The 14508-nt window shown below is 40.1% G+C and overlaps 1 protein-coding gene across 5 annotated transcripts in view; it reads left to right on the top strand.

Moving 5' to 3' along the window:
- The window catches only part of lrmp (lymphoid-restricted membrane protein), a 33228-nt gene that overhangs the window by 2251 nt on the left and 16469 nt on the right, over positions 1–14508 (top strand). For all 5 annotated transcript variants that reach the window (XM_035675833.1, XM_035675857.1, XM_035675848.1 and 2 more), the window contains exons 3-19: positions 1411–1521; positions 2527–2707; positions 4081–4139; positions 4836–4911; positions 5710–5868; positions 5957–6074; positions 6682–6732; positions 6909–6986; positions 7256–7312; positions 7556–7615; positions 8241–8305; positions 8518–8611; positions 9160–9306; positions 9870–9971; positions 10719–10870; positions 12375–12486; positions 13337–13616. In XM_035675833.1, the coding sequence (XP_035531726.1) occupies positions 1411–1521; positions 2527–2707; positions 4081–4139; positions 4836–4911; positions 5710–5868; positions 5957–6074; positions 6682–6732; positions 6909–6986; positions 7256–7312; positions 7556–7615; positions 8241–8305; positions 8518–8611; positions 9160–9306; positions 9870–9971; positions 10719–10870; positions 12375–12486; positions 13337–13616 (1902 nt within the window). The remainder of the gene's footprint in view (positions 1–1410; positions 1522–2526; positions 2708–4080; positions 4140–4835; positions 4912–5709; positions 5869–5956; positions 6075–6681; positions 6733–6908; positions 6987–7255; positions 7313–7555; positions 7616–8240; positions 8306–8517; positions 8612–9159; positions 9307–9869; positions 9972–10718; positions 10871–12374; positions 12487–13336; positions 13617–14508) is intronic.

Genomic DNA, 14508 nt, shown 5'->3' on the forward strand with positions numbered 1-14508 from the left:
GTGGGTTCTTGCAAATGCCATTAGAAATGTTAGAACAAGCCAGAGGAACCTTTTGTGTATTATCCGTCTATGTAGTAATGGCAGAATATAATTAAGGTTAATTCAATTCAAGTTATTTTTATAAAACTTACCTACTTAACATTGGCACCAGCAAGAAATGCTTGACATGCTGATTCCTGGACAGAAAGTTTAGGTTGTAGACCTAAAGGAGGATGTTTTATTTCTTAAATTTTTGTTAGGAATGATGAATTACTAAATAGTAATGATATGAAGAGGGAGAATGCATTTACTTTATAAAATGGAAGAATGAACAGACTTACTACAAACAAAAACATGGAAATCCCAAATTCCAGTCTGTTTACTTCCAGAGAAACAACACTGGTGCTGAAAGGGTTACAAATATAAAAGTCATAGGCTTCAAAACAAAAGCTCCAAATTCAAAGGGTTCAAAGGGCCTAAAGAAGAGTTCTGTCCTGTCTTAAAGTCTGTTTTGATGATCCTTATCCTATATGTAAATAGTTTGTTTGACCTTCTCGTTCACTCTCTTTCTGGATTAGGGTGATCCTTTAGCTTCTTTGTAAATAGTTAATTTGAGCTTGTAAATATTTAAACGTACTACGAGGAGTTTTTTGAAACAGTCTAATACATTTAATACTGATGCCTCCATATGACCTACATAAACAAGACCATCAGGGACAAGACTGGCTCTTTCTATACAGTTATTCCTAATGCTCGCCACTGGGTCGCATTTGGTCCGATTTTCCATTGAAATCAATGAAACAAGGCGGTAGAAACACTACTACGTTTGTGGCAACCAGAATCAAGTGAAAGTTCCTTGTAGGAGCTTTAAACAGTTTTAGTATTTAACCTTGTTTAACCTTTTTACTCATTTCAAACCTACGATGTCCCTGTAGTGAGTTTGTGATTAATTACCATCACTGTATATCTAACAAACAGTTTGCAGGGATTATTTTTTTGTGATTAAAATGCACTTTTTTTTTCCCTTTCTGACTGTAACAACTTAAATGTTGTTTTAAAACAACAAAAAAACAAATAATGGAAAACTGATTGTGGCTAAACACCTAGAGTGATTTACATTTTTTTTATTCAGATATAAGTGCAGGAGACAACTAGCAGAACTGAGTGAGTCACTGAAGTGATGCAAATGATTAAACTATACTTATTATCCTTCAAGTTGGGACAACTGGTTTTTAATCCGGGGACAGTTGAAAGTAGAACTCGGGATAGTTGCAGGACACTGAAGAAAAAGGTTAATTTCAAGCCCTGGACTCAGGCTATCATAATGTTATTAGTTGCTGTGCCTAAAGCAAAATGTATCATGTGCTTGCTTTGCTCTGCAACTGAATACACTGTGTATTTGGTATGCTTGTGTTGCATATTCATGCTCAGGATCCTCACTGGCCTCTGAAAACAGGAAGGAGAATATGGCAGAAATCAGCCTCATCTGTGAGGAGAATCTGCTTGATACCATCTTCCATGCCTGTGATACACAACGCCGAGGTACGCCCACACACGCCAGTCACATGGTCACTAATGGTTGGGTCATGCATTTCATTCTTCCAGCAAGCTAAATATGGCAGCCTAATGATAAATTCTAACTTGTCACTGAATATAGTATGACTGTGTTTTTCGGCGCTGAGAGTCACACAATATCAGCGTTGTCTCTTGTGCCTCCTAGCACTGACAACACAAATCTGCTCCTTTTATCTCTGTATCATTCAAGTTTTCTCATCTGTTCACATACATTTTTAATGCTTTTCTGGAGTCATGCATCTTGTGCGGAAGAAGAGAAGAACATAACCATTTTTGTTCTTTTACCTTCACCTCCGGATATGATTGCATTCTTTTCAGTTTCTTCTTTTTGTGATGTTCAGGTGCTATGTCTACTTTATTCTTTCTTTCTATCTACCTCAGTCCTCTTTGGGTCTGTGTTTCTGCAAAAAAAAGTGCCTTTTTCATAGATGGCATTGAAATGAATTTAAAAAAAATAAATAATGACTTAAATCTTCAGCTAAAATGGGATTCAGACCTGATGGGTCTTATTGAACTTTATTAGATTTTGAATGTGTTTAATGAAACTATTTCTGTGGAAATATAGCAAATTTGAACTTATGGTTTTTTTAAATACAACTGAGCAGTTTTGGGTAACAGTACCACATGTAAACATGTGAAAATGGAAGTAGATCCATTATGTGGAACTTTTCCAGTTTTTGGGGTTCAGAGCACATGAATTTGGAAAGCTGCTGCCATTGAATGCATTCTTGTCAAAGGAAAGAAAACTAGTCCACAGTTTTGACTCCTGCTGTGAGAACTGTGTGAAGGCTGAAGAATTATAAAAAAAAAAGAAAGTGAAACTAACTGCAAAAAGATTTAAGCGTGATTCTTACTGTCACTATGGTTACTGATTTTGCTGCCTACACAAAATAAATCTTGTAATGTATTGACCATCACAGTTCTAGCAGGGTACACTTTTTATATTAAGTGTCTGTTACTGTCATCTTCCAGGTAAAGTGTACGTGTCTCACATTGTGGACTATTTGCGGCACACCACCAGTCGCAGCTCAGAAGACAGTGGACTGGAGGAACTTTGCAACATGCTCGATCCAGAGCACAAAGACGTTTCCATAGACCTGGACACATATCACGCCGTCATGAGGGAGTGGATTGATGACTGCCGCAACAACGGGTACTCACAGGCAGACATTCTGAATTCTTGCTTTGTTCATATATGTATATGAACGTTTGTAAGTTCAGGTGTCTTTTTCAGTTCAGTTATTGAGAGGAAAATATTCAGATGTTATGCACATGTGGTTTAAAATGAGACTTTGAGCTGAAGGGTGGGTAGCTTGGTAAGTGATCATCCTGGAACATCTGAGGTCAAACTCTTGGCCTTAAGCAAGATGAATCCAGCAAGAATCCAGGTCCAGCTGTGCTGTTCTGTCCATGCTGTGTGGATGAAAGAGAACATTTTAATCTTTTAGGCTGTCAGTAGGGTATTGTAAATCAATAGTGAATACATTTTTGGATAAGATATAAGATTTCTGCTGGCACAGTTTTCGTCTGTTCATGTTTTTGTCTTGCAAGATTGCAAGTTGAAGATGAACTTTAGAAATTTGAAAGTGAAAGTGTGAGAACTGGTACAGTTTCAGAAGAAAGTTTCTTGGTGGAGCCCTGAAACTGTAACAGTTTGTGCAGTCATTGGTTTCTTTTTTGTGAAAGTGAGAGGGACAAAAGGACAAAGCCTTCTTTTTTGCATCTTTTAAAATAGAATTATGACCAGATTTCTGACAAATGGTTGTTGCTGTCTTTTTTGTGAGAGACTAAATAAGAATTAGTAATTTGGCTCCACATGTGTGCTGTTTCCTTTTACACAGTTGTAGTTGCAGTTGCGACGTCTTTACCAGTCCTGTGCTTGCTTTTTAGCCTTTCACATACTGTTTTTGAGTTACGCAAGTAGATATTGTGTAGGCGGGTTATGCGTCAGATGAGAGATGGTGAGAATTCTTTTTCCCTCTTAGTTTAGCTGTGTGCATCTTGTCTCTTGTCTTGGAGGCAGTTGTGAATCACCAAGTACACTCTGTCAGGTCTATATCAAATGTGACTTTTACACCTATGGTTTAATTTGATGTGACGCACATAGAGGATTAAAATTGAAAGTCTAAATGTTTAATCTTCATGCCATATTATTTATCTCTTATGCAAGTGGTCATTTTGAACAATCTGTGAGAGGTGATGCATGGCGTTATGTGTGGGCTTTAAATAAAGCTAACTGAGTAAACCAAAGGGTCACTGCGTCAACTGTGGCTGAATACGTGCTTATATATATGAAGGGGCTAACCATACACTCTAGTATAACTGAGAAATGAGTTTCAGACTGAGAGCTGACTTTTTGCAGTGCTCGGTGCCAGGCACCAAAAATAAACACTTTAAACTGTTTCATCATTTCAAACATGTTTTCAGGAGCAACAGCATAGTGCATGACTGCCAAATCCTAGAAAAAGATCATGAGAGTAATTGATTTTGCACATTTTGATGTTTGATATCTCTGTTGTATCTCAGGGAAGAGCCAACTGAAGACATCACTCAGGACTCAGTCAAACTCAGAGAAAGTCTGTGTGGTGAGTGTGCACAGATTGACTCATGGGTTTGCTTTTCATTTCCTTGTACTGTACCCATATCTAATTTTGATGACACCTGTGGGCTGTACTATAAAGGGAGTTGAACGTACACCGGGTTATCAGGAAAGTCCAAGTTGACGAACTGATTGCCTACACTGGTGTACACGGTACTACAACAGGGATTATGATGTTAGTTATTGAAGTCGACGTCAACTTAATCTGAGATTGTGTGCATTTGCTAAAAGGAAGTGTTCTGCAGTGCATTTTTTTCATAATGGCTCAAATTTGTCCCCAGAAGAATGTACTAAGATAATATCGGGATATGAGCAGTTTAAAAAAAGTTAACAGACTAATCTTACCGTAGTAGGGGCCAACAAAGACGGGGAGGATTGTTGGCAGTGCATTGTAGAGTAAATTTCTAAGTAAAATGACAGTGCTCCTGGGTGTAGGTTCTCTATTTTTCTCTTACAGACTCTTCTTTAATTAGTGCTATGATTGAATACGTCAGCAGTAAATTTCCTAGATGGAAGTGGTAAATTAACGAAAACGTATCCACCATTTTGTAGTACGGGTTAGGCTGGAAGTTTCACCTGATATCACAGAGTTTCTCCTGAATTTACCTGGATAAGCCAGTTCTCTTGCTTCATAGTACAGCCCTCTGTAGCTTTAAATCCTCCCTTGATCTGTGTGTTTTAGCCAAGAGGTCCATGCTGCTCAATATGACCTCAGGAAGCCTCGAGGCCTTTGGAGGGGAGGCATCCAGAGCAGAATTGTAAGTGACGTGTGTGAATTAGTGTCTATGTTTGTGTAAATAGGAAATACAACACTTTTATTTTTGAAGGGGGAAGACTAAGAATATGTTTGCACTGACAACTACAGTATCTTCTCATTAGCTTAGTACAATAAATAGTGTATTTATTATTAGGCCAATTATCTGTTGCCTTCTTTTTAGTAACTTAGGTGATTAGATAGGTTCCATGGTTGCAGTAATGCAGCTGCTCCAAATCATACTTAATACTTTTAAGCTGCAAAACTAAAAACCCCTTGTAAGAACCCACTTGACAAAAAAGATTATGATTCTCCAGAGGAAACAAAATTTGGACATAAAATCCACTGCTTTGATGGTGCTGGACCCAATGATTTCAGTGTGTAGTTGGATAAGTTAGAATCTCTGTATGCAACAGTTTTCCTGTTTGCTGTGCAGAAAAGCATTTAGGTTTAATAAGGATACTGTAACATCACAATACCACAACAGAAGATTGAAATAATTCATGAAGTTATAGTTTCTGTGCCAGATACGTAAATTGTGCACAGCCCCTCTTTGAATTTTGAAACGCATGATGTGATGGCCACTGCTATTAAATAAAGTCAAAGAAAAGCAGCGTATATTTGTTTGGTCAGCGTGAGACACTTTCTGAAAGCAGATGTTTCAAGCCAAAAGGGGGAGAGTTGGCAAAGCTGTGATACTGAGATGGAGCTGAGCTCTGATGATGCCATGTGGATGTCAGGAGGTAGCACTCCGGCCCATTTTAAACCTTGCATATATGTGTTTGTCTGTTTCTCTCCTCAGTGAGACATCAGAGCTGGTGTATTGTGTTGCTGACCTTCAGATGAGCAACCAAAAGCTGCAGGAGGAGGTGAAGAAGCTGAAGCAGGTGGTGGAGGGCATGGAAGACAGCAACCAGAAGCTGGCAGAGGAAAATGAGGAGCTACGCAATCAGGCCAGGGTGTAAGATACACTTGCATGCAAATACACGGCTCAGATTTATTGTAGCAGTGGTTTGTAGACTTCCATCTCTGTTTATCCCCTTGCACAGTAACCAGCAGCTGGCTCAGAAGGAGAAGATGCTGAAGGACGAGGTGGAGGAGATGAAGGCCACTCTGAGCTGTACGGAGGAAGGCAGAGCTCGCGCCTCCGAACACAGCAAATATGTGGTCAGTCAAACTCAGACAGCACAAAGATGATATATAAAAATGCATTTGGCTTGCATGTTGAGGTGCATACAAATAACATGCCTCTGTTGTTTTCTTCTAAGGGCTTCTTACACAATGTTTAGACATTGCAGCTGAAATGTATGGTATTGCAGTCAGTCAGAGCATTCAACTATTGTTGACCACATTTGATATCAAATTAAAATGCTTGGCACTCCTTATAGCCTTGCAAAACTGTGCCACTTTCATTACTTCTTGTGGCTTGAAATTAGAGCCATGTCTTTTTTTCTTTTGTATTGCATTGCAGGGATTTGATTAGACAATCACACGCTATTCCAAAGCAAAATGTTTTTGAAAATCTTATTAAATATTATTATTATTATTATTAAAGCACTGCTTTTCATGTGTTTCTGCCGCAAGTTTTTGTACATAAGATTTTGCAACATGCAGAAATGATTTATAAAAGTAAATGTGATTACGTGTAACAACAAATTTGACATTATTTTAAGGAATTTGTTTTTATTGTACAGTCACACTGTCAGGTTGTGATAGAGCAGAACATTTAGGACTGAGCATTCATTTTGCTATTGATTGTTTTTCTTCTTTTCAGGAGAGAGAAAACCAGAGTCTCATTGCCAAGATTGCTTCTCTTCAGGAAGAGGTACTTCACTTTCCAAAGAAGACTGTGGTCAGAGGAGTTGACAGTAAAATCAATGACTTGACTTCACAGTGAACTAGCAGTACTCCCCCACTCATACAGCTTACAGAGAGTATATTGTTGCAAGTTTTCTCATAAAAGGATGTGACCAGCTGCCCCAACTCCCCTTTGCTCCCCAGAACTTCAAGGTCACCATGGAGACGGACGAGCTTCAGAGGAGAATAGCAGAGCTGTGTGACATTAACGCTGACCTTCAGGTACCTTTCACTTTCTGGCCATTATCATTTTTATATGATGTTCTGCATTATTACATCCCATCTCTCCCTTTCCAGACTACTGTCACACAGTGTCTTTCTCTAATTCTTTCTTCCTCGCCCTCAGCCATTTTTGAGTGTATATCTGGCCTACTTCCCCACAAAATAACCTTAGTACTGTAAATCTGTCTCAGGCACATTAGAAATACTGAGTCTACTGTATTCCCATTGAACTGTGCTTTCTTTATGTTCTGCCCTTTCCCCGTCCTCAGGTGCAAATTCACTCTTTTGATGCTGTCGTTAATGAAAAGGAAGCTGTGATACTGGAGGTCAGTACCTTATCTTGCTATATTATTCATGTTACTATCACTGTAAAGCTATTTGTGGCAGTTGATCAGATGATCATTCTAGCTTGAATCCAACACTTCAGTGCAAAAACATGTACAGTCTAGCAATTGTTTTGCTGATAATAAATTAAATAAATAAATTCCGGGTAGGGGAAACTTATTCTTGTCCTCGTTTCTGTTTCCCTAAAAAACTCAAACTGGTCTTGTGTCTTTTACCTCCTACAGAAGCGCAGACAGATAAATGAGCTCAAGTCAGCAGTGGAGGAATACTCGTCCATCACAGAGGTCAGTGAATTGAAATATATATTTCAGTTTTTACGTACCAACCCCATCTTCTTTCTCTAAGATGCTCTTTTACTGCTTTCACATGTTGCAGATATCTTTGCTTGCTATTTACTCATGCCAGTGCAGCCATTTTATCTGCTCCTTACAAACCATTTTGTCTACTTCCACCACTTTTTTAAGCTGAAATGAATTAGCAGAAAATTAAACAGTGATTTTTTTCTGATTTGATTTGAAGATTTGAAAAGAGTCGCCAAATAAATTGGTAATTTTAAAATCATATCCAAAGTCTTGATTACCAAATAGTAACAAATATGATTATAAATATTGACCATAAAGTTATAGTAGTTATTTTCTTAAATATGAATAAATACATAAATGTAATATTCTTGCACACAAATGTCAGCGTTTTAGCATACAGACAATTCTGTTATGTCCAGTGTGTTGGTACAATTATCAGCAGTTGACTGACTGACTCTGGGAATTAAAACACCTGCTGTCCTTCCACACACAGGTCTGGTGGTCAACAGGTTTGTTCTAGTGGGGGAAAGGGTAGGCAACGTAGTTGACCTCTAAATAACTGATGTCATAGACTGAGTCATGTTGGTGTCTCTGTTGTTGATTCTAGCTGCTGAGGGCAGACAAGAGCAAGCTGGAGAGCCAGATGCAGATGATGCACCCGGACCTGGCTGGGTAAGTGAACCAAGAATATCCTGTGGGTGACCGAGTGATGGGGTTTGAGATATTTGAAAGGTTGAGGGAATACTATGAAAGTAGACACTGGTCACCTTTTATTTTTTCACACTATTAATGTTTCCTAGAGAACCCCCCTTATCCACAAACTGTATCTTTATAATGAAACCTTTTTGAGTTCTGCATGTTCATGTTCCTCCGGTCTCGCACAGGGCTGGTCTGTCTCTGTCGGTGGCTTACAGGTTGAACCAGAGCAGCTCAGGATCCCTGCAGACAGAACTGGCTCTGGCACAGTCGCCACTGGAGGTCAGCACTCCCTTACTCTTAGTCTTTTTTATTTGCTCAGCTTTTCTTTTATGCTGTTTTTTTCCTCTCTCCTTCTTGTTCTTGTTCTCATTCTCATATTTTTTATTCATCTGTTCCTTCTCTCATTATGTTTTACATTCTGACATTTAATTGACAGAATTCATGGCTGTTGCACCTCTTGACATCTTCCTTGTAGCAGCCAAACTGTTGGCTGCAACACATATGCACCCTACATAGATACAACATCCACACTAACCAACCACTTCAATAGACACAGCTGGTTTTGGCAATGTTATGTAATCTGAGTTTATAGTGCCTGTGATCCCAGCTGCAGTCCTGAGAAGTTTTATGCCTACAGGCAGGTGATTCATCTGAAGATTGTTCTTCCAATGTAGGGCTTCTCACATACTTCACACACAATGCACATCCCTGTCTGAATGTTGGAGGCAGTTCTTCATGTGCTCTGAACTTCCTCTCTGTAATGCTTGGACTGATGGTAACTGTCTTAAGTCTCTTTGCTCATTTCTGTATATTGGAATTTCCTGCAGGCCCCTAATGCAGTTGACCATTTGTCCACCACTATGAGCTTTGCCACCTCGCTGGATGAAACACTGGACAGGGAGGTGTTGCTGATGCTGCAGGGGCCTAACCCTGAACACATGGCTCAGGAGTTCAAGAGCCTCCTAAACAAACTGGTAACCAAGTCTGATTAAGCATGTGTGAAGACCTGACTTGCTAGATCGGTGACTAGTGGACAATTTGCATCTGTATCACAATCCCATTGTCCTCTTCCATAAAATGTTGAATTATGTTATGTTTGACTTGCAAATGGCTGCTTTGACTGTAAATGTCACTCATTTCTCCACAACACAAAACCAGTATGGCATCAGCTGTAGCACATGTAAAAAAACATGTAAAAAAACAAACATGTAAAAAAACATAAAAAAGGTACAATTAATATAATTGTACCTTTTTTATGTAAGGCATATTCATTTTTCAGTCGTTCCCATCTGTAGCTTCAGGTGCAGCCTACTAAAAACTAAAAGCTAAAAAGGCAGCCTTACAGTTAACCAGGTTAAGATTGCTTAGCCCCTCACATGAGCTCAGAACAATTAGAATAGTGTGATGTCATGTTTATGAATGCATGTAAACATTGTTTCTGTCTCAAGCAGTTGTGTCTAATGTTGTGCAAACTGTTTTCAATATATAACCTAAACTATTTTGCTCTCATGTCCTGCTTCCTCTTTATGTCTCTCAGAAAAGGGATTTCACAGAAGAAACCGACTCTGTCTTGTCTGCAGTCAGAGGCTTGCTGGACAACCACGCACAGTCAGGGTGCAACAAAGACACCAGTCTCCAGGTCAGACCCACTCACACACTTTCACAGACACAAGTTTGTGTTTAGCGTCAGCCTACCTGCAACACTTAAGCTTAAGAAAAGTTGCAGGTTCATAGTGTACTGCAGGGTTAGAGCCTTTGTGAGAGAATATGCGTATGGGTTGATTTCAGGCTGAAAATGGCAGTTTCAGTACTTTAAAAAAATAAAATGAATAAATAAATATACAAGTATATAAATATATGAATCATGAGAATTATGTAATGTGATTTCTATCTTCCTCTCCCTCCACCTGTTGCACTCTTTTTCTATCTATCACTGCTTATCTGCTCTCTCTCCTTCCCACCCACTATCTCTCCTCTCTAGAGATCTCTCACTTATATAACTCCAACAGGCCCCATCCAAGCAGTGCTATTTAGTCAGTGTGTTGTACCATGAACACAACCCACTCCCCTCCTCCCTCACTCCAACTTTCCGTATCTCTCCATCTCTCTTTCTCTCTTTCCCCCTCCTCCTGCATTGTTGCCACTCTGCATTCATTAGCCACGTACTGCCATACAGCAGTAAACATACCAAATGAGACAGAAATTAGTGGAGCAGAGCTGTACCAGCACAAGTCAGTTTTCTGTTGGTTGTTCAGCATGCTGGCTGACATGGAAAGATTGTGTGTCAGTTAGGTGTCAGAACTTTTTGGAGGCTTAAAAGACGAGCAGCTACTCGGGCCGTGCAGCACCCTGCGGCCTTTAACCCCTTGGCCTTGTTTTTCCACAGGCGGTGCAGGCCAAGCTGGACACGAGAAGGGCGGACTGGGCCCTCAGCCTGGACCAGCTGGCCCAGTATACAGACTCGTTGGAGAAGGAGCTGATCAAAATGGCCAGTAACATGAGGAGGTCCCGCACTGAAATTCTTCACCTTTCAGTCAGGTGAGCAAATCTTAATGTCTGTACTGCCTGACTGCCTGTACATTTGTGGCTGTGTATGTGAAAATCAGTGGGCAGTCAGAAACGTGTGAGCTGCTGAATGCTGAAGTGAGTGATGTTGTTTTGAGAATTTGTTTTGAGAATTTGTTATGAGAGCAGAGGCAGGTGAAGGAGAAATACCAGAGAAAGATGGGGGGAAAAGATAGATTTGATGGGGATCTCGTGCTAGCTAATATAAAACAACTTGACTGTAAGGTAGGAAAACATTTCTTTGAGGTGGAGTTGCTCTTATGCAGCAGTGATCTCATTGGTTGAAATAAATGCTAGAAGGCAGAGCTAAAGTTTTTTTTAAATTTTCTGCCTAAGTCATGTTATATTGATTCTACTGAAGAAGACATTAAGAGAGCTAGAAACCAATTAAATCTAGCAGTGTAATTACTTATGAGGAAAAAATGCAGGCTAGGCATAATGAACTATCAAGTTTAGCTGGTTAGTTTAGCTTCCCTTCCAAGTCCATATAAGCCCATAGCTATAAGCTTGTTTGGGTGCTTGCAGAGTTTCCAGGATCTTAAATGCCACGTGGTCCTGAATGAATAAAAAAGTTACTGGGAAGAGCTTGAGAGGATTTTATGCAACCAATGAAATTATTTCCACGAGAGGAGATCTGCCTGTTGGAGAACATTTCTAAACTTACAGAACTTCTACATTAATAACACCTTACATTACTTAATATCAGACCCTTGCAATGTGGGTTCTGCTCTTCATTGTTCTGTCTCAGTTGGCCAGTCAGTTGTGCTGAGTGGAGGAAAGACCTGTCAATCATCCTGACCTCACTGACCCCAAAGGGCCCGCCTCACTAGGTCTGGGTTAGGACTTCACTCTGACTCTCTGTGGATGGGTTTGCCTTGTGCTGTGTGTGTATGTGTCTGTTTGTATGCGTGTTCATGGAGACGGCCATCCCCTTCAGATATATAACTGAGTGAGTGTGGTACAGTATCAGACCAGAGAGGGGAAACTGGTCAGGCTGTCCAGCTGGGATTTACTGGTGCTCAGTTGCCAGGGTAAACTGAGGAACTGTGTTATTGTTTGGGAGAAAGAAAGCTGAAGAGGGTTCATTGTAAGTATAGTTCTGCCTCCTGCCCTGGAGTGTTTGGGCTGTTCAGAGAAAGACTGGACTGTAAGTGCAAGCATTTGAAATTTTGTGTGTAGTCAGAGACTAGAGGGTCAGGCTGGGACTGGATATACAAAACCGTGAAGTGAAGAAACCGTTACTGGGCCAGTCGGAGAACTGGCGCTGGTCACCCTGGGCAACAGAATGGGACACTGCATGGGCCTGCGGATTGGGTACAGTATGTCCACTGTACTGTCTTCTAGGCTAAGATTTTCTATCTTTTGGGACAGTTTAGAGTGCTTTGATACTTTGCGTTTTTACCATAAGTATCTTAAAAAACGAACAACCCCTCAGCTTTGTTTTCAAATGAATTTCCTCATTCATTGTTGCACGCAGGGTGCAGGAGCAGGAGAACCAGAAGCGACAGCTGTGTGAGGAGCTGGAGCAGCTAAAGACTCCTCAGGACAGCAGAGAGGCCTCATGCCAGACACCTGCACCAGAGGAAGAGGTCAGAGAGGAAGGGAAGACGGGTGGGCTGGATCAAGGGGCTTAAATCTTTAAACCTATATTTAGTAAACAGCAGCAGCTACTTCCTTCCACATTCTCAGCAGTAATATTTTAGTCTTAATCCGTCAGAATATATTGTTTTAGAATACATAATAAATGTACACTGCCTGGGAGATGAGCAGGATTGACTTACACTGATTAAATGTTCAATTTAAAATACATGAAAGTTAATTTCCATGTATGTGTTTTTGTATGTATTAACATTCATTTCCCACAATAGAAGGATATTGCAGGGCTTGCTTGGAGAGCGGTGACAGATCTCATACTGTATTCAAACAGATGGAGTATCTGGTAGAAGGGAGCTGAGTGAGAGTTGGCGGCTGAAGTGGACATGTGCACCCACACACACACGCACACATACAGAATCAAATGTGGCCACACACCTACTCATTGCTCCTCGCACAAAATGCACTGAGGCATGCTTGAACATTTCCATTACAGCGCCATTGTTGTCACTGTGAAACATAATGAACTCGGTGCACAGGATAGATTTGCATACAGTAAACAAGTCCTTTGACAAAAAATGCAGTTCTCACATTTATTCAGTATAGATCAGGGAACAGCCACTAAAATTGTAATTCCCTTGGATTTGTTAATCAACAAATAGAGTATTAAAAAGAAATGTCTATAATCTCTTATGTTTTGCTGACAGATTTGTTAATAAGTGATTTCTGGAAAGAACGGTACAGAAAATCCACTTGTCAATAATTTGTCTAGTATTGTGTCATCTTTTTTTCAGGGGTATGTGTTGGAAAGTTTATTGCATTCTGTCTTTCTCTTTCTTTTTTCAGCCTGGAGATGACTTGGACTGGGATGAGGAGTTCGCCCTTCAAGACTTCCTGAAGAACGAGTTAGCAGAGAGGAATTGCAGAGAACAGGGTGGGCAAACGGACAGCAGACCTGTGGAAACGGTAGATAAATTAACAGACAGAGGGGAAGAGGAGGACGCGGAGGAGAAGTGGACGGTGGTGGACAAGGCAGGAGAAGGAGAAGTTAGGGACACATCCACTCCTCTGTCTGCCCTCTCTGGGGAGGCCCAGCCTGGTCACGGTGCAGCAGGAGAGGGTCGAGGTGAGTGTGGACACCAAGCTTGACACGACTACAGGCCAACAACTCAACACTTCAACTGCTAAGCATGCTGTAATTTTTTTTTTCTCCAATGTTGTATAACTTGGAAAAAGTCTGACAAATATGATAAAAATACATCTCTAACTAAATAACTTAATTTAATATTAAACCTAATGGATTATATAGTGTTTATTTGGATGTATTCATAGAGAACAGCTAAATGTAATAATACTGGTATACTTCCATGTAGCTATTAATGTTGAACTGCCTGTCAGCATATTCAATATTTTGAGTCTTCCTTGAGCCTTTAAAGTCCAGTTTACGCCCAAATTAGCTCAAGGCTAACTGAAACCTCCTAAAGCCACGCCAAATAGGGCTAAATATAGTTGAATATTTTTGTAGCCACAATCTGACCCCTACTCAGCATGTTCCTAGCTCTGAATCCATCTCAGTAGGATTAACAGTAGAAATAAACCTCACGCAGCAAGAATGTGAGCTAATATATCCTGCGTCGTCTTAACATGAGACGACTGAAACTATAGTTTGAACTGTGAAAACTGTAATTTAATGGTTATTGAAATGTTATACATGTGTAGATGTAGTACATGCCAATGCAAAAGCAACCTTATCCACATTCTTTGCTCTAGATTAGACGTGTATTTGTTCATGCTTAGATTGAACATTTGTCTTTTCTAATCCACAGCTAATGTTAAATAAGACTGCCATCAATGGAGAGAAGAGAATATGCTTGTTATTGGCATCCATTACTATCACTAGCAGTCTCAAGTACCTATTATGAAGCAAAAAAGCCCAGTCTTTAGTCTCAGACCAACTAAATAAACATTGTTATGACTTTAAGTTCACTCACACATCCAGCTGGTACACCACTTTGCAG

This window comes from Morone saxatilis, unplaced genomic scaffold (assembly GCF_004916995.1).
Source record: "Morone saxatilis isolate NCDOM2014 unplaced genomic scaffold, NCSU_SB_2.0 Contig10, whole genome shotgun sequence".
NCBI lineage: Eukaryota > Metazoa > Chordata > Actinopteri > Moronidae > Morone > Morone saxatilis.